General features: G+C 43.4%; 1 protein-coding gene across 1 annotated transcript in view; it reads right to left on the bottom strand.

Moving 5' to 3' along the window:
* The window catches only part of LOC311137899 (cadherin-4-like), a gene marked incomplete at both ends in the record, with an annotated part of 368,521 nt that overhangs the window by 57,487 nt on the left and 283,481 nt on the right, over positions 1-27,553 (bottom strand). The window contains one exon of the mRNA XM_084172505.1: positions 8,584-8,739. Within this exon, the coding sequence (XP_084028631.1) occupies positions 8,584-8,739 (156 nt within the window). The remainder of the gene's footprint in view (positions 1-8,583; positions 8,740-27,553) is intronic.

The raw sequence follows: 27,553 nt of genomic DNA, 5'->3' as shown, positions 1-27,553 counted from the left end.
ATTTGACCCCTCTGCAAAACATGACTTAGTACTTGGTGGCAAAACCCTTGTTGGCAATCACAGAGGTCAGACGTTTCTTGTAGTTGGCCACCAGGTTTGCACACATCTCAGGAGGGATTTTGTCCCACTCCTCTTTGCAGATCTTCTCCAAGTCATTAAGGTTTCGAGGCTGACGTTTGGCAACTCGAACCTTCAGCTCCCTCCACAGATTATCTATGGGATTAAGGTCTGGAGACTGGCTAGGCCACTCCAGGACCTTAATGTGCTTCTTCTTGAGCCACTCCTTTGTTGCCTTAGCCATGTGATTTGGGTCATTGTCATGCTGGAATACCCATCCACTACCCATTTTCAATGCCCTGGCTGAGGGAAGGAGGTTCTCACCCAAGATTTGACGATACATGGCCCCGTCCATCGTCCCTTTGATGCGGTGATGTTGTCCTGTCCCCTTAGCAGAAAAACACCCCCAAAGCATAATGTTTCCTCCTCCATGTTTAACGGTGGGGATGGTGTTCTTGGGGTCATAGGCAGCATTCCTCCTCCTCCAAACACGGCGAGTTGAGTTGATGCCAAAGAGCTCCATTTTGGTCTCATCTGACCACAACACTTTCATCCAGTTATCCTCAGAATCATTCAGATGTTCATTGGCAAACTTGTATATGTGCTTTCTTGAGCAGGGGGACCTTGCGGGCGCTGCAGGATTTCAGTCCTTCACGGCGTAGTGTGTTACCAATTGTTTTCTTGGTGACTATGGTCCCAGCTGCCTTGAAATCATTGACAAGATCCTCCTGTGTAGTTCTGGGCTGATTCCTCACCGTTCTCATGATCATTGCAACTCCACGAGGTGAGATCTTGCATGGAGCCCCAGGCCGAGGGAGATTGACAGTCTTTTGTGTTTCTTCCATTTGCGAATAATCGCACCAACTGTTGTCACCTTCTCACCAAGCTGCTTGGCGATGGTCTTGTAGCCCATTTCAGCCTTGTGAAAGTCTACAATCTTGTCCTAGACATCCTTGGAGAGCTCTTTGGTCTTGGCCATGGTGGAGAGTTTGGAATCTGATTGATTGATTGCTTCTGTGGATAGGTGTCTTTTATACAGGTAACAAATTGAGATTAGGAGCACTCCCTTTAAGAGTGTGCTCCTAATCTCAGTTCGTTACCTGTATAAAAGACACCAGGGAGCCAGAAATCTTTCTGATTGAAAGGGGGTTAAATACTTATTTCCCTCTTTAAAATGCAAATCAATTTATAACATTTTTGACATGTGTTTTTCTGGATTTTGTTGTTGTTATTCTGTCTCTCACTGTTCAAATAAACCTACCATTAAAATTATAGTCTGATCATTTCTTTGTCAGTGGGCAAATGTAAAAAATCAGCAGGGGATCAAATACTTATTTCGCTCACTGTAGAACTTGGTTCTATTTTTGACGCTTGACGTGCTGCTAGTCCCGCTTCTCCCATCTCGTCATTGGTTTTTAGGAATATACCCACGCGGGTGATTGAAAGATTAACTGAGGTCCACACTCCAGTCCAGTTGGTGGTGGTAATGCACCTTGAAGTTGGTTGCCAACCGCCATATAAAGTCCCAAGTAGAAGACTGAAGGAGGAGAGATTAATAGAAACTAACTAGGTTTACCCTTTTATCTGTGGATTAATTGTCGGAGTAGAGGACCTTGTGCATTTCAGGTATAATAACAACCCAATGTTTATATCCCAGGACAAATTAGCTAGCAACAGCAAGCTAGCTAAATGGCCATGAGTGTTTAATGCATTTCGATCTGTCGCCAAATGAATACAGTTGGTTCAGAATTCGTTTTGATATTTCAACATGCGTGTCCTGATCGCGTCTGGTGTGGATGAACAAAATCAACATGCGCGTGATGGCGCACACGGACACGCGCATGCCTGGTCTAGTCAGCATGTGAGAGGAAGGAGTGACAACATCCTTGTCTGAATACCCATGTTGACTAATGATGTTTCACAGCTCTAGACAGCATTATATTTGAGAGACACTTTGAAAGGCAAAGAACACTATCATTGTCTCTCCCAATAGCTCTTTAAAAAATAAAGTCATAAAAACCCAGATCGAGATGGAGAGACTGGTGTTGGAGGTTGTCTTTCTCATACACTGTATGTACAACATTGACTAACATAATATCTTTACTATTCACAGAAAGAGGCAATGTTCTTTAGAATGTGCCAGAGGATTGAATGGCAAAGAGGAGCCTCAAACTACAGCATCGACACCTGCCTTCTTGGAAAAATGACTAATCTTGCTTTGTGTCTGTTCCGCGTAGTGTGGAAACACACACACTCTGACGGATTTCACATTGACACACACATAAGGACACAAATACACACAAATACACACACACAGGCACACACAGGCACACACACACACCATATAAACACGTTGAAACCCTGTTGCTTCAGCCACTTACTATTCCCCAAGACGATGAGTTTCCATAGGCCAGAGCACAACAAACAAACATAGAAAAACACCAACAAAAAAACAAGCCCAATCTGTGGGCTCTGCATGGTGTGTGCGGTAAGGGGGGTGGGGGAGCCCATGACGGAGCCAATGGAAATTTGATCTGAGAGCCTGGAGGAGTGTGTGAGGAGTGTGTGAGCAGTGTTTGTGGACTGCTAATGTGTGATTTTGGGCCATCATTAGCATGCTGGAGGGCGGGCCTGAGAAACACATCGCCAACCACGGGGAGACAACTCAAACAGTGCCGCCACAGCAACCACTGATGGGGTCTGTTCAATTCCCCCCAGGCACACCCGTCAACATCCTCATCAAAACCCACAATTGCACACACACACACACACACACACACACACACAAACAAACAAACAAACAAACAAACAAACAAACATACTTCTCCGGGCTGGCTACCAGCTGCTCTCTCCCTACAGCTGTTTGTGGAGAAAAACAAAACTTCACCCACACGCTAACCTCAGAGTTCCTCTTCCTCTGGTGGAAGGCTGTCAAAAACACCAGTCATGTCTTTCTTGTCAAAGAACAGACCAGTACATATGTGACCCATTCCAGGAAGCTAGGCATATGTCGCACATCACTACTTAACAGGAGAGGCATTTTAACTTATACATACTTTTTTAAAATCAAAAAGCGGTTTTGGGCAGAAATGCCTTTGGAACATGTGAACATTCAAGTGCCTTAATAACAAACTTGTATGCCATCTATAAATACGAATAAAATTGTTAAATTACGAGCCTAGTTGGTTTAGCCACGGAAAAAGACAGGAACCTTCCCACTAGCCATGATTGGCTGAGATAATGGATGGGCTGGATATGCCGAGAGATGAGTTCGGATTGGTCTGCCATGTAGCGTGCTTCTGTCTATAACATGAGCTGCTCAGTATGTGTAGATAATCATTGCTACCATGGCTTTGTAGAAAGATATCACGAAGAACTGCAAAAGTGTTGCTACTGCTCTCAATATTGCTGCCGTATCGACAAAGATCAGTGGGAATAAGTTGTGATGGACTACTTTCGGGAGGATGATCATGACATGTTGACTCTCTCTGACTCTGAAAATGAATCAGACAATGAGGAAATCCCTGACATTTTAATTGAACCAGACATTGTAGAGTCTTCTGATGACAGTGATGGGGAAGAAACGGCGATCAACAGTGTTGTTGTCACGGAAGAAGTTGACAGAGTTTTGAAATCAGTAGAATGCCCGGAGGAAGAAGAGTAGTATTGCAAATGAGGAGGGAGTCGAAAAACACCTGTCTCCGGATTACATCTTCAAACTAAGGGCAACCGTGGTATCCATGACAGAGAAGGAGAAGCATTCATCCATGTACATGGGTAAAAGTCTAGCTATATTTTCAGATACTATACGTTTCTAAATTTGTCGGAAAGTCATTTTCATTGCAAGTTAAAGCGTACTGTTATCTAGCTAGCTGACGTTAGCTGGCTGGCTCGCTAGCTAACATTACGTGTATGATCTGTGTGGTAATATTATTAGTATCTCAGAAAGCCATTTGCATTGCTAGTTATAGCCTAATGTTAGCTAGCTAGCTAACATTGAACCTAGTTGGTTAGCTTTAGCTACCTGCAGATTCATGCATGGTGCATGGTAGTATGGGTAGGGATTATGGTTCATTGTTTAGACAAAGACTAAACAAAAGACTCCACTATGCAAGTAACCATTTCACTGTACCATTTACACCTTCTGCATCCTGTGCATATGACAAATAAACTTTGATTTGATTTGATAGAGTGTGTATTTACCAGAGACGGTAATGTGAAGAACAACATGACCTGCACCAAAGTCAGATTAGGATATAGGCCAAGGACTGGATAAAGTGTATTTTTACTACTACTTTTTGCTAATACTTTCATCACTTTAGTCTTGAACTCTTTGGTTGTTTACTACTCTACCTTACTCACTCTGTTTAGCACATGGCCTCACATGTGAATCCTTAAAGAGATTGGGTGGGGCTAAGGCTTAAGAGTGTGTGAACGAAGCTGAATGGGTGTAGACAAAGAAGAGCTCTCCAGTAGGTGTACCAAAAACATTCACATGGGGTTACAAGTTAATCAACTTTCAAAGCAGAATTACTTTCCCATTGTTCCTCAACTGCAGTTTATGATATACCATTTTCTAGCTCGGAGTCTCTACTTTTATCCAATGTCAAAAATAAAATGTATAATTTTTCTAAATAGGACCGAATCGAGGTGGTGGGTCACATATCAAGTTATCTACACCAACCATGAGCAGTAAAAGCCAAGAGCAGAGAAGGTTCTTCACAGGTAACTCATCAAGTGAGAGTCTAGTGCTCATTGACTTAACACTGAATGTAAGTGAAGATGCTCTCTCTGTCTTACCGGGTGGGTGACTAACACCAGGCTCCTCTCAGGCTCTAACACCAAGCTCCTCTCAGGCTCTAACACCAAGCTCCTCTCAGGCTCTAACACCAAGCTCCCCTCAGGCTCCAACACCAGGCTCTTATCAGGCTCTAATACCAAGCTCCTCTCAGGCTCTAACATCAGGCTCCTCTCAGGCTCTAACATCAGGCTCCTCTCAGGCTCTAACACCAAGCTCCTCTCAGGCTCTAACATCAGGCTCCTCTCAGGCTCTAACATCAGGCTCCTCTCAGGCTCTAACACCAGGCTCCTCTCAGGCTCTAACATCAGGCTCCTCTCAGGCTCTAACACCAGGCTCCTCTCAGGCTCTAACATCAGGCTCCTCTCAGGCTCTAACATCAGGCTCCTCTCAGGCTCTAACATCAGGCTCCACTCAGGCTCTAACATCAAGCTCCTCTCAGGTTCTAACATCAGGCTCCTCTCAGGCTCTAACATCAAGCTCCTCTCAGGCTCTAATACCAAGCTCCTCTCAGGCTCTAACACCAAGCTCCTCTCAGGCTCTAACATCAGGCTCCACTCAGGCTCTAACATCAGGCTCCTCTCAGGCTCTAATACCAAGCTCCTCTCAGGCTCTAACACCAGGCTCCTCTCAGGCTCTAACATCAGGCTCCACTCAGGCTCTAACATCAGGCTCCACTCAGGCTCAGGGTTGTTTACAGTTGCCAGTCCAGTTCACTAGGCCTTAACGAGCGCCCAATGACCTGACTGACTTATTGATCCCTCCCACGCCAAGAGGTGTATGAGCAGGTGTACTAACATCCACCAACTCATAAAGAGACCAGACACCACTGGGCCAGCCTGGCCAGGTTACACCTCCACTCCTACCTACACCAGACGGCAGGCTCTGGAATAGAGACTGATACTGTAGGAGGACTGACAAGCAGGACCTCATCTGGAAATAAATGGACCAGCAGGAACTGACAGATGGATGAGTCAGGCCAAAGAGAGAGGACTGCCAAGAGCAGGGAGGTCCTTGGACTTGGAGTTGGCTGCTAATCGCTTGTATGGATAATTGTGTGTTTTAAGTGTTCGTAATACAGATATATCAGGGTTTGAGATACAGAACAAATGTTAAATTAGCTGGTTTCCTAATTTTAATGAATTTAACCAGTATGAAAATGTATGCACTCACTAACTGTAAGTCGCTCTGGATAAGACCATCTGCTAAATGACTAAAATGTAAAAATGTAAAGTTTTATTAGGGAGTCATACTGAGACCAAGGTCTCTTTTACAGATGAGCCCTCAATTACATAAATTACAGAAAATACACACATATAAATACAAAATAAAAGCAGAAAGAAAAAACACGGTCATAAAAAACAAACACAATCATCAGTAAAAAGGTCCTCAATCAGCTTTCTGAATCATATTTTATATTTGAGATTCTTCAAATAGCCCCCCTTTGCCTTCATGACAGCTTTGCACACTCTTGGCATTCTCTCAACCAGCTTCACCTGGAATGCTTTTCCAATAGTCTTGAAGGAGTTCCCACATATGCTGAGCACTTGTTGGCTGCTTTTCCTTCACTCTGCCGTCCGACTCATCCCAAACCATCTCAATTGGGTTGAGGTCGGGGGATTGTGGAGGCCAGGTCATCTGATGCAGCACTCCATCACTCTCCTTCTTGGTAAAATAGCCCTTACACAGTCTGGAGGTGTGTTGGGTCATTGTCCCGTTGAAAATCAAATGTTAGTCCCACTAAGCCCAAACCAGATGGGATGGCGTATCACTGCAGAATGCTGTGATAGCCATGCTGGTTAAGTGTGCCTTGAATTCTAAATAAATCACAGAGAGTGTCGCCAGCAAAGCACCCCCACACCATAACACCTCCTCCTCCATGCTTTATGGTGGGAACTACAAATGCGGAGATCATCCGTTCACCCACACCGCGTCTCACAAAGACACAGCGGTTGGAACCAAAAATCTCAAATTTGGACTCCAGACCAAAGGACACATTTCCACCGGTCTAATGTCCATTGCTCATATTTCTTGGCCCAAGCAGGTCTCTTCTTATTATTGGTGTCCTTTAGTAGTGGTTTCTTTGCAGCAATTCGACCATGAAGGCCTGATACACACAGTCCCCTCTGAACAGTTGATGTTGAGATGTGCCTGTGACTTGAACTCTGTGAAGCATCTATTTGGGCTGCAATTTCTGAGGCTGGTAACTCTAATGAACTTATTCTCTGCAGCAGAGGTAACTCTGGGTCTTCCATTCCTGTGGCGGTCCTCATGAGAGCCAGTTTCATCATAGCGCTTTATGGTTTTTGCGACTGCACTTTCTAAGTTCTTTACATTTTCCATATTGACTGACCTTCATGTCTTAAAGTAATGATGGACTGTCGTTTCTCTTTGCTTATTTGAGCTGTTCTTGCCATAATATGGACTTGGTCTTTTACCAAATAGGACTATCTTCTGTATACCCCCCTACCTTGTCACAACACAACTGATTGTCTCAAATGCATTAAGAAGGATAGAAATTCCACAAATTAACTTTTAAAAAGGCACATCTGTTAATTGAAATGCATTCCAGGTGACTACCTCATGAAGCTGGTTGAGAGAATGCCAAGAGTGTGCAAAGCTGTCATCAAGGCAAAGGGTGGCTATTTGAAGAATCTCAAATATAAAATATATTTTGATTTGTTGAACACTTTTTTTGGTTACTACATGATTCCATATGTGTTATTTCATAGTTTTGTTGTCTTCACTATTATTCTAAAATGTAAAAAATAGTAAAAATAAAGAAAAACCCTTGAATGAGTAGGTGTGTCCAAACTTTTGACTGGTAGTGTGTATATATATATATATATTGGGAGGGGTGGGTTGCCTACACATGCACAGGAAAATATTTTCAGCTGGCAGGCAGGCAGACACTGGAATACGTTTCTGAGCGACAAAGTGAGGGCTTTGCATAGGCGCTTTGTTGCGTTTATTCTGGGACTGGAAAAAAATGCCAAGAACGTAAAATAACATTATTTCCAAACTTTTAAAAAGAACGGTTCTGTTCTGAAACAGTATAGATCCCTTTTGTTCGCGGTTCTGATTCTGTTCCTCTAAAAATGTAGTTATTTTCCAATAAATAAAGCAAATATCTGTGAAAATCAGACAAAGAAATATCTAATCTAATCTAAGGAAATATCTAATGTTGTGAGTATGTCTGAAGTGTATACAGTAAGAGGCAGATGTATGCTAAGTGTAAGCTGTCAGAGGAGAGGAGGCAACGTGCAGCTGCAGAGTTCATAGGGAACATGTTCCAGTCTGATGGAGATAAACAGGCAGCTGTAGACAAAGAGAGGGCTGCCCCTGGTGTCATGTGATCCCCAAACACAACACCAACTCAACACCCAGAACACCGCCTGTTCATTAGCAGCTGAAGACGAACACACTCCTCTGCTGAAAAACCTCCTTCAAGCCTAATTGACAGCTTGAATGGCTGCAGAAATCTGTGCTTTGTCAAGGCAATCTTTCTTTCATTTCACACTTTTCTCATAACTCAGAAAGGACAGTCTGGCCCAAACAAGACAGTGTTGCTAAAGCATACAAAAGGCTGTACTCAGAATCTGAGGCTTCACTCAGTCTTACTGTATCACTATGACAGAATTACGACAGCCATCCTGCACAGACGGACGGACAGACACACAGACACACAACAGATGTGTGGAGGGACCGTAACAAGCACTGTAACTCACATGGTAGGAGGCCCTCTCCTCTCTGTCCAACGGTCTGGTGACAAACATCTTGCCGTGCACAGGGTCAATGTTGTACACGTCAATGGGAGGCTGGTCCGCCCCTGCTCCAGTGATGCTGTAGCGGATCCCTTTCTCCAGGTCCTGGTCCGAGCGGATCTGGCAGAGGGAGATACAAACACTATGACATGTTGTATGAGACTCAAAGCATGGCTCAGAAAGGGTAGATGGCAATAGTGATGCGCGGGTTGACTCATAACCCACAGTCCCCGCGGTTATATCGGCAGGGCGGGTCATGAAATATTGTGTGGATGAAGGGCGGGAGGGTGGCAGGCAGGCTGAATAAAGAGAAAACAATGCATAAAAAAATCTATAAATGTACTGTATAATTCTTGTGCAATTCATATCTATAGGCTACATTGAGATTTGTCTTTCATTATTGTTATCTGGCATTAGGCAATGGGTACAAAAAAGCCTAAGCTTTAGGGCACGTGTCAAACTAATTCCACGGAGGGCCGAGTGTCTGCGTGTTTTCGCTCCATTCTTGTACTTGATTGATGAACTAAGGTCACTAATTAGTAAGGAACTCCCCTCACCTGGTTGTCTAGGTTTTAATTTAAAGGGAAAACCAAAAACCTGTAGACACTCGGCCCTCTGTGGAATGGGTTTGATACCTACGGGCGCCAAATGCACGCCAATCACTAAATGCTTTTGGGAACTTCGGCAGAAAAAGTGAACTTCGATCCTCTGAGTTAAAAAGGACAATGTCAGAGTCAGGGGTGTCATGCACCCCAAAGGTCTGAGGGAGCACAAAGTATGTGAGGATGGCTGGATGGTGGTCCATAGGGGGGCCATGCCCCTGTCCGTAAATTGGAGAATTGTGCATTTTTCAAACACCTGAAACAGCTTTTTCCTGCAAGCTAGAGCCATAATTATTATGCTTAATTCTATGAAGAAAAAAAAACATCTGCATATCTAAGCATACCTATTGAGCTGTCAGTATCCTCCTGACTGGTGGTTCTTTTTTTAAAGGAACAAAATACTGTATGCTTCTCTGCTTCTCTACTAAAATCTGGGTAAAAGATTGCAAGGAATGTGAGTCTTATTCAGTATATTTAGTTATTGCTTGCTTTTCTAATGTCTACCAACCTTGCCAGCAGGCATGCCATCTAAGATAGTTAGACAAGCTACTCTAACTTAATTGATAGCCTGAAATGGCTTCTTGGTAGCTAGTTATGAGATTGGGAGATTGGGAACCTATCTTGGCTAGCTAAAGCCAACTTCATAAAATTGCGAAGTGGCTGGTAGTATTACAGAGAAAAAACTAACAAATCTAATACTATAGAAGATGTACCATGAGGCACTGCTACATCTGCAGTGATCAGCCTAATACTACATTACAAAGAGAGGTCCTTTGAGGACTGAGCTCAAAGGAAGGGTTACTAAATGAGTGCATGCTAAAGGAACAGAGAAATGTGTCTGGTTGTCATAATGGGTTTTAACAGTAGAGTTTTAGCAGCAGGTGAGATGGTATATTAAAGATTAGGAAAACTATTTAATCTACTTTTAAGTGGTGAAAAGTGCAGAACATGTTTTCTCAGAGGGGACTGAACCATCTCCACGGTTACACACTCAAATGGAAAAAAGAAATCCCCTCTCTCCCTCCTTTGCAATTTTCCTGGTCTGTGGGGCTGGAGATCATGCGTGAAAATGAAATGACTTCATCCGTCGACCGGCAACTGGCTTTTGCATAAAACATTTCTCTGTTTGAACATGATACCCTTCTCTTAATTTCATACACATCCCTCCCACACTCACTCACTACCTGCCAGAGCAATCTCTTTTCCATGAGCTTTCACTGTCGTCTTTCCCATTTGCTCAATCAATTCAAACAGGAGGCATAATGGCTAATTAAGAAGTGTTGTGTGCAATACTTCATCTTTCTGAGATCAGGTGTGGGCAGGAGGTAATTTTGTCACAGCCGTATAAATCAAAGCACTCAGGCAGCTCTGATAAGTGTGACTGACTGACCGTAATCAGTGTTCTGTGATGATTACTCTCTCTATCTAATCAGACTTATTCCCCTCCACCAACAGACCCACATCTCTATACACACTGACTGGATATGTGGCTACGCAACACTGGAATTTAAGTCTCAAACTCTGAATGTGTTTCAGAGAGAGGATATGTAGGAGAACAGACAGCTCGCACATACTGCTTCCTTGAAATAATATCACCTCCATCAAGAGGTGCGCAATGTAAGGAGGCTGTATTTATCCTTCCCTATCCATAAAAGTAAAATACCTGTATAACACACATTCTAGTTGCAGAAAAGTACAGAAGTCTTTAACAGAGTGGGCATGAATACATATACAACAGTATTTCCCCCCTGTGTGTACACATGAGGCAGCTCTGTAGGTACCCATGTCTGTGTGTACTGAAGTGTTTGACAGGTAAGGGTTTCGCTCTGTGGGCTCTAACGCATGGATCAAAAGGACTATTTCAGTTCAATAATTCAGGAGGCCGCAATGTGAAAAGTACACATATGAAATGTCGACCTGCCATGGATCTACATCCACAGATTCCACACCTAGGCGTGCAGTGCGCTCTCTTCATGGGAACATCACAGTTCCACTGTGTGCCGATGACATGTTGGTTTAATAGCACCAAGAGGAGGGAAGCTTTCACATGTAAAGCGGCCTCGGCTTCTTGCTGCTTAGAATTCCACTTTAAGGCCACCTGAGACCAGATGTCACATTTCCGAGTGTCTCTTAATGAACACTTTATATCGATAAATTGAATAAATGAAGAGGCACAGACCCTAGGACTCCCCTGAGTGACGACTGCTCAATTGGGTTGTTTGAATGGAGTGCTAGTGATGAAAGGCGGCTTTGCTATCCCTACCTCTTTCCCTCTATCTCTCTTGCTCTCTTTCTCTCTCCCTCTGTTTATTCTTGTTAGAGAATCCTAATAGGAGTAAACATAGATGGGATGGACTAGAGGATGTAAAGGAAAGGTTGGTTCTGTGTCTGCCAGAACAGAACAGACCAGTCATCTGATAAGTGACCCATTTGTAGTTCTTTCAGAGGGATTTCCTTCATTACTGACAACTGTGGAGAGATGAGGAATCAGATGAGAAATTAGCGTTCTGTTTAACTCTCCAGAGAGGGAGAGAGTGACAGAGGCACCAAAACACAGACAGAATATAAAGGAATACATTTCCATTTATTTAGCTCTGCTGTGTCTCTAATTAGTTCACTAGTGGGAACTTTCTTTCAGTCTGTCCAATACTCCATTTAATTGGTTAAACTGTTTCTGATTGCCCCTGTTTACACTGATAGGGACTATTTTGATGTTTAGTTGATGTTAGTCATCTTATTTATTTATCTTTCAACATGGGATTTTTTTCAACCTCAAATTATTCCACAAGAATCCATAAATAAATCTATTAACATAGACAGACAATTGAAGAGGCTATGGATATAGATTCAGTAATGGATGCACTTTCAAGATGGACTGCAGGAGTTTGTTACTCACACGGGACAGTAAAGGTTTTAGAACAGAAACAGAAACGTACAGTAGGCAAATCAGTGGATTAACTTCTCTCTGAAGACATGGTTTAGAGTAGTAAAGCAATTTCATTTAGACAGAGAGGTCAAACTGTTGAGTTGGCCCGCATACGATCCCAGACTCATCCCTGCAACTCAGGATAACAGATTTAAACAGTGGACGCAGAGAGGCCTCACATCATGTTGTATAATTTTAAGGTATGGATATCTAGAGAGTTTCCAGGACCCCCTGTAAAAACATGGCTTGTAAAAACAAGATTTATACGGGTACCTGCAGGTTCGACAACACTTTTTAAGTAAACTTTTTTTTTTGTGGGCAGGCTTCCGGTAGACAAGATGGCGTATTGAATACACAGCGGTAAAAATCACCTCAAGATAAAAACATAATATTAAATATCAGTAAGTTAGACTAAATATTAGCACTTCATATATTCGAGGGTAATAACATTCAATCTGGATAATAACACAAAACAAATTATAAGGCTAGAGAAATGTATCGACAAATATTACAACAACACGCAACACCCAAACATGACGGAAGATAAACGAGGAGAATCAATCTCTAAGAGAAAATGCGACTCGTCGACTGATACAGATGATTTATGCTTTTCACCACTGGGACTGGTAAGTGTGGAAAGCGACTTGTTGAAGTCGATAAATGACAAACTGGGCATACTAGAGTTGGTCAGTAATGATGTAAAAGAGTTGAAGGCGATTATTGAAATGAGTGACGGAAAAGCTGCGATAATGGAGAAAGATACAAACAATTTTAAAGAGACAGTCACTAAGATAGAAACGGACATTAAGGAAACAACTTTCTAAGAGAAGCCTTACTAGACATGCAAACTAGATCGATGAGAGAAAATCTAGTACTTATGGGTATCCAGGAAAAAGAGGGAGAGGTAACCGAGACTATTGTGAAGGACTTCTTTCTAACAGCGCTTCAAATTCCACTCGAGGCTGTCGATAAAATCCAACTCGAACGTGTACACCGTTTCGGACAAAGAGGACAGAGATATGAGTGTCCAATCGTTGCCAAATTTGCTTTTTTCAAGGATAAAGTAATGGTTAAAAGCCTAGGTAAAAGACTTGCTGGCACCAAAATAGGAATGAATGATCAGTTCCCGAGGGAGATTGCAGAACGGCGCAAAGTTCTGTACCCAATCTTCAAGGAAAATTAATTAAAAGGGAATCGTGTTGCTCTCGTTGTACCGCGACACAAAGACTACTCCATGACTATTCTGAAAGTTCTAATAGAGGAGTCGAATAATGGAGCACCCAATACTAGCCATGGTAGGGATTGTAATAATAAAGAACATTTATAGTATGTATAGTATTTTATAAAAGGATAAAACGGTATTACAAGAAAAGATAACAAGCAAAATAATACATCTTCAAATACAACTAATTAGAACACATGTACTCAATCAACATAGTGGAGATAAAAACATAGCGAACAGAAGACATAGAAGGCACAGTATGTGGGTATGTGTGGATGAATTGTTATGGAAGGTGTGGTGTGCGTTTTTGTGTTTGAATAAGTGTGGCGTTAAGTGAGTGAGAAAGGAAATGGTTGCATATCCCAGAACCAACGTGTGTCTGTGAGCAGGGGTTGTGAGAGAGAGCTTTCAATTTTGTGCAGATGAGGGATATACATTTTAAAAATATAGTATACATCTAATCTATTTTTTTATTGTCCTATCATGATGGAACGATCCCCAACCCTATAACCTAGACACCCACCTGAGTGACCCATACACCAAAGAGAAGTCCCCATCTGTTTTATGGACCTGCTGTGAGTTGCCTATATGCAGCCATAACAGAAAAATAAAGGTCAGAGACCTACTTGAGCAGCACCGCCCCCTCAAGATTCTGAGCCTGCCTAGCAGGGTTGGTCCTACAAAGCCAGAGCCCCCTGATGGGAGAGCATAATATACAAGGAAATTCTCAAAGCTGCTAATGAGAACCTTGACGACCTTGTACCTAGCCGGTGGGGATTCCGGTGGGGTACCCCCACCCAGGTAGTGGCAGTGCTGGCAACACCCATGGGGAAGGGGTCACACTCGGACAGTCAGAGAGGGGGCTTATTATTGTGGCCCAAGTGGCACAAAATAATCAAAGGTCTGACTGCACGGAGATGCTTGGGAAAAATGGTTACAACGGGGTACCAGAGTGTTTGTGTCTCAGGTGAAGAGGGTGGATCTCATCTCCATCACCTAGGACTTGACATAGATTAAATAGATTAATCAAATCTCACATTGTTGTCAATTTTTGCTCAATCTTGCATGCTTTCTCAAACAGCTGTAACTGTATATGCATTCGTAAATCAGGTCCTTTCTTGAGTTGGGCTCTGGGATGTAACAACCGTTGAGCATCTGATCTTATGGTTGATTGTGGAGGAAAGGGGTTGAGTGTGTTAGAGTATGTACGTGTATGTTTATCCCACATCTGTTGCAAGGGGGTAAGGATGTTAGGGAGAATATAGGATCAACCACAATAATTGTTTGCTAAAATAATAATTGCTTGTCAAAGATGTAATGTAATACAATGGCAATCCGGGTTATAGGTTAAAATCCTACGCATGAACTGCCGACATTATTACGCATATTAATCGATAATGATGGAAAATAAGATATGCAAGATATTTGAATGGATATATATTTTTAAATAGCTATATATATATATATATATATATATATATATATATATATATTTATTGAGGTGAGAGCATTGGAAATGCTTTTGGCGGTTGACCTGCTTCTGTTTTGTGGGTGGCACTGTGTGCTGTTTTCGATGGATGGGTCCTGGCCTCTCGGGGGCCTAGGGATTCGGGGGGATGGGGGTGGTATGCTGATCACTGGGATGACGGCCCAACTTGAGATGGGGAGGGGCTTTAGCGGGGGAATTAGTGGAGAACAATTGGAAGGTTACTTAGTAGCAATGTAAATATCATGGTACAGCTATATGGACAGTCAATTTTTTATTAGTAAATTTACAAACATATATAATGATAAATTGATTTGAAACTTGTATCCCATTATGGTATGTGGTGAAATAAGTATAGCCAGTTATAATGGCTTAGCAGATAATAACAAAATAAATAAGTCTCTCACTGTTGCCGCTTGCTACAGACCCCCCTCAGCCCCGAGCTGTGCCCTGGACACCATATGTGAACTGATTGCCCCCCATCTATCCTCAGAGTTCGTACTGCTTGGTGACCTAAACTGGGATATGCTTAACACCAACCTACAATCTAAACTAGATGCCCTCAATCTCACACAAATTATCAACGAACCTACCAGGTACAACCCTAAATCTGTAAACATGGGCACCCTCATAGATATCATCCTGACAAATTTACCCTCTAAATACACCTCTGCTGTCTTCAACCAGGATCTCAGCGATCACTGCCTTATTGCCTGCGTCCGTAATGGGTCCGCGGTCAAACGACCACCCCTCATTTACATTTACATTTACATTTACGTCATTTAGCAGATGCTCTTATCCAGAGCGACTTACAAATTGGTGCATTCACCTTATAGCCAGTGGGATAACCACTTTACAATATATTACTTTATCCTATCCCAGGTATTCCTTAAAGAGGTGGGGTTTCAGGTGTCCGTCCTGGCGTCGTGAGGGAGCTTGTTCCACCATTGGGGTGCCAGAGCAGCGAACAGTTTTGACTGGGCTGAGCGGGAACTGTACTTCCGCAGAGGTAGGGGGGCCAGCAGGCCAGAGGTGGATGAACGCAATGCCCTCGTTTGGGTGTAGGGACTGATCAGAGCCTGAAGGTATGGAGGTGCCGTTCCCCTCACAGCTCCGTAGGCAAGCACCATGGTCTTGTAGCAGATGCGAGCTTCAACTGGAAGCCAGTGGAGTGTGCGGAGGAGCGGGGTGACGTGAGAGAACTTGGGAAGGTTGAACACCAGACGGGCTGCGGCATTCTGGATGAGTTGTAGGGGTTTAATGGCACAGGCAGGGAGCCCAGCCAAGAGCGAGTTGCAGTAATCCAGACGGGAGATGACAAGTGCCTGGATTAGGACCTGTGCCGCTTCCTGTGTACGGCAGGGTCGTACTCTCCGAATGTTGTAGAGCATGAACCTACAGGATCGGGTCACCGCCTTGATGTTAGCGGAGAATGACAGGGTGTTGTCCAGGGTCACGCCAAGGCTTTTTGCACTCTGGGAGGAGGCCACAACGGAGTTGTCAACCGTGATGGCGAGATCATGGAACAGGCAGTCCTTCCTCGGGAGGAAGAGCAGCTCTGTCTTGCCGAGGTGGTGATCCGTCATCCACACTGATATGTCTGCCAGACATGCAGAGATGCGATTCGCCACCTGGTTATCAGAAGGGGGAAAGGAGAAGATTAGTTGTGTGTCGTCTGCGTAGCAATGATAGGAGAGGCCATGTGAGGATATGACAGAGCCAAGTGACTTGGTGTATAGCGAGAATAGGAGAGGGCCTAGAACTGAGCCCTGGGGGACACCAGTGGTGAGAGCACGTGGTGCGGAGACAGATTCTCGCCACGGCACTTGGTAGGAGCGACCTGTCAGGTAGGACGCAATCCAAGAGTGAGCCGCGCCGGAGATGCCTAACTCGGAGAGGGTGGAGAGGAGGATCTGATGGTTCACAGTATCAAAGGCAGCAGACAGGTCTAGAAGGACAAGAGCAGAGGAGAGAGAGTTAGCTTTAGCAGTGCGGAGAGCCTCCGTGACACAGAGAAGAGCAGTCTCAGTTGAATGACCAGTCTTGAAACCTGACTGGTTTGGATCAAGAAGGTCATTCTGAGAGAGATAGCAAGAGAGTTGGCTAAAGACGACACGCTCAAGAGTTTTGGAGAGAAAAGAAAGAAAGGATACTGGTCTGTAGTTGTTGACAACGGAGGGATCGAGTGTAGGTTTTTTGAGAAGGGGTGCAACTCTCGCTCTCTTGAAGACGGAAGGGACGTAGCCAGCGGTCAAGGATGAGTTGATGAGCGAGGTGAGGTAAGTTAGAAGGTCTCCGGAAATGGTCTGGAGAAGAGAGGAGGGGATAGGGTCAAGCGGGCAGGTTGTTGGGCGGCCGGCTGTCACAAGTCGCAAGATTTCATCTGGCGAGAGAGGGGAGAAATAAGTCAAAGCATAGGGTAGGGCAGTGTGAGCAGGACCAGCAGTGTCATTTGACTTAACAAACGAGGATCGGATGTCGTCAACCTTCTTTTCAAAATGGTTGACGAAGTCATCCACAGAGAGGGAGGGGGGAGGGGGGGGGGGGGGATTCAGCAGGGAGGAGAAGGTGGCAAAGAGCTTCCTAGGGTTAGAGGCAGATGCTTGGAATTTAGTGGTAGAAAGTGGCTTTAGCAGCAGAAACAGAGGAAGAAAATGTAGAGAGGAGGGAGTGAAAAGATACCAGGTCCGCAGGGAGTCTAGTTTTCCTCCATATCCGCTCGGCTGCCCGGAGCCCTGTTCTGTGAGCTCGCAATGAGTCGTCAAGCCACGGAGCAGGAGGGGAGCACCAAGCCGGCCGGGAGGATAGGGGACATAGAGATTGCCTGCCTTGTGAGTAGGGGGGGACGGTGAGAGGGTGAGGTCAAAAGAGGAGAGGAGTGGAAAGAAGGAGGCAGAGAGAAATGCGTCAAAGGTAGGGAGGTTAAAGTCACCCAGAACTGTGAGGGGTGAGCCATCCTCAGGAAAGGAACTTATCAAGGCGTCAAGCTCATTGATGAACTCTCCAAGGGAACCTGGAGGGCGATAAATGATAAGGATGTTAAGCTTGAATGGGCTAGTGACAGCATGGAATTCAAATGAGGAGATAGACCGATGGGTCAGGAGAAAAAGAGAGAATGTCCACTTGGGAGAGATGAGGATTCCTGTGCCACCACCCCGCTGACCAGATGCTCTCGGGGTATGCGAGAACACATGGTCAGACGAGGAGAGAGCAGTAGGAGTAGCAGTGTTTTCAGTGGTAATCCATGTTTCCGTCAGCGCCAAGAAGTCGAGGGACTGGAGGGTAGCATAGGCTGAGATGAACTCTGCCTTGTTGGCCGCAGAACGGCAGTTCCAGAGGCTGCCGGAGACCTGGAACTCCACGTGAGTCGTGCGCGCAGGGACCACCAGGTTAGAGTGGCATTAGCCACGCGTTGTGAGGCGTTTGTATAGCCTGTGCGGAGAGGAGAGAACAGGGATAGACAGACACATAGTTGACACGCTACAGAAAATGGCTACAATAATGCAAAGGAGATCGGAATGAAATGAACTGAACATCTGGGAAAGCGAGAGAGCGGGGCCTCCCTCATTTACGTTTCACTGAAACACCCAAATATAACTCTCCCAACTTCCACCTCAGAAACTATAATTGTTGTAAACTACAGCGGTTAAATGTTTTCTAGGAATAGACTAACTTAGTTTATTCAGCTAGCTAACTTGGTACAGTATTCTTCCGTGAAAACCGTCCAGGGCACCGAATCCTATGACGCCAAAGCCAACTAGCATGCCAGCCTCCAACAACACGGTTTAGCACCAATACTCGGCCACAACAAACCACCAGTGTGTCAACACGCCAAGCAGATCATTCGTGTCCATGTCTAACGTTGTGGGTTAGTCCCGACAGCTTGAGCGAGTCCGTCGTCAACTTATTCAGCCAGTTAGTTAGCTAGAATAGTTAGCATACTAGCTAGCCATTGCTTTCTGCCAACAAAAAAAAAAAATCCTCCCACGGCACGAACACACAGAGAGAACCAAGCTAACATTAACTAGTCACCCATGTCCCAAATTCCCTTGAATGACTCTGGTTACCAGTATGTAAAAACAAAACACAAATGTAGGTTATAACTTACCCCTAGCAGCTACTGTTAGCTAGCCAAGTGCAAAGCTAGCCACTGAATCGGCTCAGCCAGTTCGCGTCTGTTCGCTAGGTCGTTCCAGCTATTGTTTAGTAGCTATCCAGGTAGCAACAAGCTAGCTACATTTCGAGCACAGTAGCTACTAACTACCTAACGTTAACGCTTCAGACAATGAGGTTAGAAAAACAGCTGAATGGTAGGCAGCTAGCTGGCGTAATTACAGGCACTCTCAAGCGTGAAACAACTATCCACAGTTGCTAATAGTTACCAGTAGCTACCCGCTAGCTAGTCCAGGTAGTGGGTTAGCTAGCCTCGTGCTTCACCGGGCTCAGCCGAATACAATACTTACCTACAATAATTACATACAATAACCTACGATAACTACAATAACCTACGATAACTACCTACAATACCTAACTACAATCTAAATACATGGTTTAAGCTTTACTCGACACCATATAAGCCATATAAGCCAAGCTTACCTCCCACCAGAGAGAGACACAACCTCACCCTCATCCCTGTCAAACGCTCCCTAAAACACTTTAGCGAGCAGGACTTTCTAATTGACCTGGCCCGGGTATCCTGGATGGATATTGACCTCATTCCGTCAGTAGAGGATGCCTGGTTGTTCTTTAAAAGTGCTTTGCTCTCAATCTTAAATAAGCATGCCCCATTCAAAAAATTCAGAACTAAGAACAGATATAGCCCCTGGTTCACCCCAGACTTGACTGCCCTTGACCAGCACAAAAACATCCTGTTGCGTACTGCATTAGCATCGAACAACCCCCGCGTTATGCAACTTTTCAGGGAAGTCAGGAACCAATATACACAATCAGTTAGGGAAGCAAAGGCTAGCTTTTTCAAACAGAAATTTGCATCCTGTAGCACTAACTTCAAAATGTTTTGGGACACTGTAAAGTCCATGGAAAATAAGAGCACCTCCTCCCAACTGCCCGATGCACTGAGGCTAGGAAACACTGTCACCACTGATAAATCTACAATAATCGAGAATTTCAACAAGCATTTTGCTATGGCTGGCCATGCTTTCCACCTGGCTACCACTACCCCGGCCACCAGCTCTGCACCCTCCGCTGCAACTTGCCCATGCCCCTCCCGCTTCTCCTTCACACAAATTCAGACAGCTGATGTTCTGAAAGAGCTGAAAAATCTGGACCCCCACAAATCAGCTGGGCTAGACAATCTGGACCCTTTCTTTCTAAAATTAGCCGCCGAAATTGTCGCAACCCCTATTACTAGCCTGTTCAACCTCTCTTTCGTAACGTCTGAGATCCCCAGAGATTGGTTCACCAACTACTTCTCAGATCGAGTTCAATGTGTCAAATCGGAGGGCCTGTTGTCTGGACCTCTGGCCGTCTCTATGGGGGTGCCACACGGTTCAATTCTCGGGCCGACTCTATTCTCTGTGTATATCAATGATGTCGCTCTTGCTGCTGGTGACACTCGGATCCACCTCTATGCGGACGACACCATTTTGTATACATCTGGCCCTTCATTGGACACTGTGTTAACAAACCTCCAAACGAGCTTCAACGCCATACAACACTCCTTCCGTAGCCTCCAACTGCTCTTAAACACTAGTAAAACTAAATGCATGCTCTTCAACCGAACGCTGCTTGCACCCGCCCACCCGACTATTATCACTACTCTCGGCGGGTCTGACCTAGTGTATGTGGACAACTACAAATACCTAGGTGTCTTGTTAGACTGTAAACTCTCCTTCCAGACTCACATTAAGCATCTCCAATCAAAAGTTAGATCTATAATCGGCTTCCTATTTCGCAACAAAGCCTCCTTCACTCATGCTGCCAAACATGCCCTCGTAAAACTGACTATCCTACCGATCCTTGACTTCGGTGATGTCATTTACAAAATAGCCTCCAACACTCTACTCAGCAAATTGGATGTAGTCTATCAGAGTGCCATCTGTTTTGTCACCAAAGCCCCATATACTACCCACCATTGTGACCTGTACGCTCTTGTTGGCTGGCCCTCACTACATATTCGTCGCCAAACCCACTGGCTCCAGGTCATCTATAAATCACTGCTAGGCAAATCCCCGCCGTATCTTAGCTCACTGGTCACCATAGCAACACCCACCCGTAGTCTGCGCTCCAGCAGGTATATCTCACTGGTCATCCCCAAAGCCAACACCTCCTTTGGCCGCCATTCCTTCCAGTTCTCTGCTTTCAATGACTGGAACGAACTGCAAAAATCTCTGAAGCTGGAGACTCTTATCTCCCTCACTAACTTTAAGCGTCAGTTGTCAGAGCAGCTTACCGATCACTGCACCTGTACACAGCCATTCTGAAATTAGCCCACCCAACTACCTCATCCCCATATTGTTATTTATTTTGCTAATTTGCAACCCAGTATCTCTATTTGCACATCATCTTTTGCACATCTATCATTCCAGTGTTAATACGAAATTGTAACTGTTTTGCACTATGGCCTATTTATTGCCTTACCTCTATAACTTACTACATTCGCACACACTGTATATATATTTTCTGTTGTATTTTTGACTTTATGTTTTGTTTACCCCATATGTAACTCTGTGTTGTTGTTTTTATCGCACTGCTTTACTTTATCTTGGTCAGGTCGCAGTAGTAAATGAGAACTTGTTCTCAACTGGCTTACCTGGTTAAATAAAGGTGAAATAAAAATAAAATAAAAATAAAATGTACATGGCTCCAAGAGAAGGAATATAATATCTATTGTTTACAGGAAACTCATTCAACAATTCTAGATGAAGTTGCGTGGAAAAAGGAATGGGGGGGCGAAATATACTTCTCCCATGGGCAAAGAATTTCAAAAGGGGTGATGATATTAATTAACAGTAATTTCGATCTGAATGTGCAAATTGTCCAAACAGATACGCAAGGTAGATGGATTATTTTAAATATGTTATTGGACCATAAACAGATATGGCTCATTAACCTTTACGGACCAAATAATGATGATCCACACTTCTTTGACAATATATATGATAAATGATCAACTCTGCAAGCAATTCAAGACTCTATTATTATGGTGGGAGATTATAATACCGTTTTAAATAGCTCAATGGACCGTAAAGGAAATCACACTACAAACAATCACCCTCATGCTCTCAAGGAAATCGTGAATGTCATGGATACATTAGAACTACACTGCTCAAAAAAATAAAGGGAACACTAAAATAACACATCCTAGATCTGAATGAATGAAATAATCTTATTAAATACTTTTTTCTTTACATAGTTGAATGTGCTGACAACAAAATCACACAAAAATGATCAATGGAAATCAAATTTATCAACCCATGGAGGTCTGGATTTGGAGTCACCCTCAAAATTAAAGTGGAAAACCACACTACAGGCTGATCCAACTTTGATGTAATGTCCTTAAAACAAGTCAAAATGAGGCTCAGTAGTGTGTGTGGCCTCCACGTGCCTATATGACCTCCCTACAACGCCTGGGCATGCTCCTGATGAGGTGGCGGATGGTCTCCTGAGGGATCTCCTCCCAGACCTGGACTAAAGCATCCACCAACTCCTGGACAGTCTGTGGTGCAACGTGGCGTTGGTGGATGGAGCGAGACATGATGTCCCAGATGTGCTCAATTGGATTCAGGTCTGGGGAACGGGCGGGCCAGTCCATAGCATCAATGCCTTCCTCTTGCAGGAACTGCTGACACACTCCAGCCACATGAGGTCTAGCATTGTCTTGCATTAGGAGGAACCCAGGGCCAACCGCACCAGCATATGGTCTCACAAGGGGTCTGAGGATCTCATCTCGGTACCTAATGGCAGTCAGGCTACCTCTGGCGAGCACATGGAGGGCTGTGCGGCCCCCGAAAGAAATACCACCCCACACCATGACTGACCCACCGCCAAACCGGTCATGCTGGAGGATGTTGCAGGCGGCAGAACATTCTCCACGGCGTCTCCAGACTCTGTCACGTCTGTCACATGTGCTCAGTGTGAACCTGCTTTCATCTGTGAAGAGCACAGGGCGCCAGTGGCGAATTTGCCAATCTTGGTGTTCTCTGGCAAATGCCAAACGTCCTGCACGGTGTTGGGCTGTAAGCACAACCCCCACCTGTGGACGTCGGGCCCTCATACCACCCTCATGGAGTCTGTTTCTGACCGTTTGAGCAGACACATGCACATTTGTGGCCTGCTGGAGGTCATTTTGCAGGGCTCTGGCAGTGCTCCTCCTGCTCCTCCTTGCACAAAGGCGGAGGTAGCAGTCCTGCTGCTGGGTTGTTGCCCTCCTACGGCCTCCTCCACGTCTCCTGATGTACTGGCCTGTCTCCTGGTAGCGCCCCCATGCTCTGGACACTACGCTGACAGACACAGCAAACCTTCTTGCCACAGCTCGCATTGATGTGCCATCCTGGATGAGCTGCACTACCTAAGCCACTTGTGTGGGTTGTAGACTCTGTCTCATGCTACCACTAGAGTGAAAGCACCGCCAGCATTCAAAAGTGACCAAAACATCAGCCAGGAAGCATAGGAACTGAGAAGTGGTCTGTGGTCACCACCTGCAAAACCGGTCCTTTATTGGGGGTGTCTTGCTAATTGCCTATAATTTCCACCTGTTGTCTATTCCATTTGCACAACAGCATGTGCAATTTATTGTCAATCAGTGTTGCTTCCTAAGTGGACAGTTTGATTTCACAGAAGTGTGATTGACTTGGAGTTACATTGTGTTGTTTAAGTGTTCCCTTTATTTTTTTGAGCAGTGTAGTAGATATATGGAGTATTAAATATCCTGATCTAGTGAGATATACATGGCGGAGACTCAATCAAGCTAGTCGTCTTGACTTCTTTCTTATGTCATTCTCATTGGCACCAAAAGTTTAAAAAGTGGGGGGACAGAATGCGGTCGGACCATCATATAATTGGCATATACATTACTCTTACTGAATTTCCATGTGGGCGAGGATAATGGAAATGTAATCAAAGCCTATTGTTTTTAACTAGGACAGAGGAATTTATAACTGTTTTTTTCCGACATAACATAGGTACAGCAAATCCCCTTATTGTATGGGACACCTTTAAATGTGTCTTTAGAGGCCATGCAATTCAGTATTCATCTCGAAACAAAAGCAATTTAGGTCAAAAGAGTCCACACTAACAAAGGAAATAGAAGGTCTAACAGAACAGATAGATAGCAATAAATACTGTAACAGAGGCTCAGAATAAATTAGAGGAAAAACAAAAAGAAATGGAGAAACTTATTCAAGAAAGATCAAGTGTAATATATTATAAAAATAAAGCAAACTGGATGGAATATGGGGAAAAATGCACCAAATGATTTTTTAATCTTCAACATAGGAATGCTACCAAAAATAATTGGTTGAAACTGGTTACAAATGACGGAGTCACCCATGATTCACCAAATGATATTTTGAAGGAGGAAACAAAGTACTTTAAGCATATGTTTTCATTTCAGTCGCCTCCATCTCTAACTGAAGCAAAATGTAGAGATTTTTTTCTATTGATAATGTAAAATTAACAGCCATACAGAAAGACTCATGTGAAGGTGAAATTACAGAGGAGGAACTACTAGATGCAATTAAAGACTTTAAGTCCGGGAAAACTCCAGGGTTGGATGGCATACCAGTCGAGGTATACCAAACCTTTTTTGATATACTCAGAGGACCGTTATTAGCATGTTTTAACCACTCCTGTGTAAATGGTAGATTATCAGACACTCAAGAAAAGGTCTGATTTCATTATTACTGAAACAGGATACAAGTGGGAAATACAAAGATCCAGTCCATAAAAAAAATTGGAGGCCCTTTACACTTCAGTGTTGTACTAATCTTGGATTACTTTACAGGATAGAAGTAAGTTAAGGTACTAACCAGGCCTGCTATTCATAGCAGACTTCGAAAAGGCATTTGATGAAGTACGACTGGGGTTTATATATAAATGCCTGGAGCATTTCAATTTTGGTGAATATCTTATAAATGGTTCAAAATCATGTATAGTAACCCTAGGTGTAAAATAGTAAATAATGGCTATTTCTCAGAAAGTTTTAAACTGTTAAGAGGAGTGAAACAAGGTTGTCCACTATTGGCATATCTATTTATTGTGGCCATCGAGATGTTAGCTATTAAAATCAGATCCAACAATAATATCAGGTGATTAGAAATCCAGGGCTTAAAAACAAAGGTGTCATTGTACGCTGATGATTCATGTTTTCTTTTAAATCCACAACTAGAATCACTCCACAGCCTCATAGAGGATCTAGATACATTTTCAACCAAATTATGACAAATGTACTATATTAAGTATTGGATCAATAAAAAATAAAAAATTTACATTGCCATGTAGTTTACCAATAAAATGGTCTGATGGTGATGTGGATATACTCGGAATACATATCCCAAAGGAGATAAATGATCTCACATCAATAAATTATAATAGAAAGTTAGCAAAAATAGATAAGATCTTGCTACCATGGAAAGGTGGGTGCCTGTCAATTTGAGGAAAAATCACCCTGATTAACTCTTTAGTATTATCCCAGTTTACCTATTTGCTTATGGTCTTGCCTACACATAGCGAACAGTTTTTTAAATTATATGAGAAATAAATATTCCATTTTATTTGGAACGGCAAGCCAGATAAAATTAAACGGGCCTATTTATATAATGAATATGAATTCGGAGGACAGAAATTATTAAATATTAAAGCATTAGACCTATCACTAAAAGCTTCAGTCATACAAAAGTTATACTTAAATCCGAACTGGTTCTCTAGCAAATTAGTAAGATTGTCTCACCCAATGTTCAAGAATGGCCTTTTTCCCTTTATTCAGATTACAACCACTCACTTTCAGTTATTTGAAAATGAAATAATCTCCCAGATATCACTATTTCTAAAACAAGCCATAGAAAGTTGGTTGCAAATTCAATTTAATCCTCCAGAATCGACAGAACAAATAATGCAACAAATATTGTGGTTAAACTCAAATATACTAATTGATTTAAAAAAGGTATAATCTTTGTAAATGATATCATCAGTAGGACTGGTGGAGTTATGTCGTACATGCAGCTAAGAAAAACATATGGAAATGTCTGCTCTACCCAAAATTACAACCAAATAATTGCAGCCTTACCACAAAAATGGAAGAGGAAAGTGGAAGGAGGAGAAAGTGTCATTAGTGACTAATCACTTCAACTAGCTAAGTGCACAGATACAATTATCTACAGTGTAAATAGAGGATATAGTTGTAACCATTACTGGCTAACGTTTTCATTAAAATAGTCACTACTTTATACAACTCTACTTTTTTAGACTACTCTGAGGTAGCACCTCAACAATCGGGGTAAAGAGAGTCAGAGGAAGAGGAAACAGTGGTGTTATTATGTCCACAGTGGCTCAACAGCCCTGAGACGTCGGTGGCAGTACGTTGCATTGGATAGTAAGAGGAAGTGATGACATACAGACAGATTGGGCGCTGCCAGCCACCCAGGAGACAGGAGATGACTAAGCCTTCTGGGAAACTCTCTGTCACGCTGCAGCCGTCACAACTGTCACCCCTAATTAAGAGCTCTCTTCAAATCTCTGCATGGCTTTAATGGGAATTATATGTGACACTGCCATTTCTTCTCACTCTCTGACTGGAGAACTAACTCTCTCTCCCTCTTTCCCCTTATTCTCTCTCCTCACCTCTGAGTCTCTGTGTGTCTCTCTCATTCTCTCTCTCTCTTAGACGCACACGCATGCACACACAAACCAATGTATAGAGTACTTAAATAGGGACAGAGTGAGTCAACAGTCAGAATAAAGAATGAGAGTGCTGTTCAGAGGCTTTCCTTTAGGGGGTGATACATATACTAATACAGGACATGACCAGGATGGATACTGTCTCATAGGGGTGTCTAGAGTCTTGACAACAAGAGACTAGATGATTTAAGTGTTATTCAAAGACAGTATAGTTTACAACAAAAATGAAATCCCACAGCCTCCGTCGCAGCCGGCCGCGACCGGGAAACCCTGTAAAGGGCAATGTCCCCAATCACTGCCCTGGGATATACAATTGAAGTCGGAAGTTTACATACACTTCGGTTGGAGTCATTAAAACTTGTTTTCAAGCACTCCAAAAATTTATTGTTAACAAACTATAGTTTTGGCAGTCGGTTAGGACATCTACTTTGTGCATGACACAAGTAATTTTTCCGACAATTGTTTACAGACAGATTATTTCACTTATAATTCACTGTATCACAATTCCAGTGGGTCAGAACTTTACATACACTAAGTTGACTGAGCCTTTAAACAGCTTGGAAAATTCCAGAAAATTATGTCATGGCTTTAGAAGCTTCTGATAGGCTAATTGACATCATTTGAGTCAATTGAAGGTGTACCTGTGGATGTATTTCAAGGCCTACCTTCAAACTCAGTGGCTCTTTGCTTGACATCATGGGAAAATCAAAAGAAATCAGCCAAGACCTCAGAAAGACAATTGTAGCCCTCCATTAGTCTGGTTCATCCTTGGGAGCAATTTCCAAATGCCTGAAGGTACCACGTTCATCTGTACAAACAATAGTACGCAAGTATAAACACCA

The sequence above is a fragment of the Coregonus lavaretus genome (assembly GCF_964263955.1).
Source record: "Coregonus lavaretus genome assembly, chromosome: 12".
Lineage (NCBI taxonomy): Eukaryota > Metazoa > Chordata > Actinopteri > Salmoniformes > Salmonidae > Coregonus > Coregonus lavaretus.
This window is presented reverse-complemented; position numbering and strand designations above follow the sequence as displayed.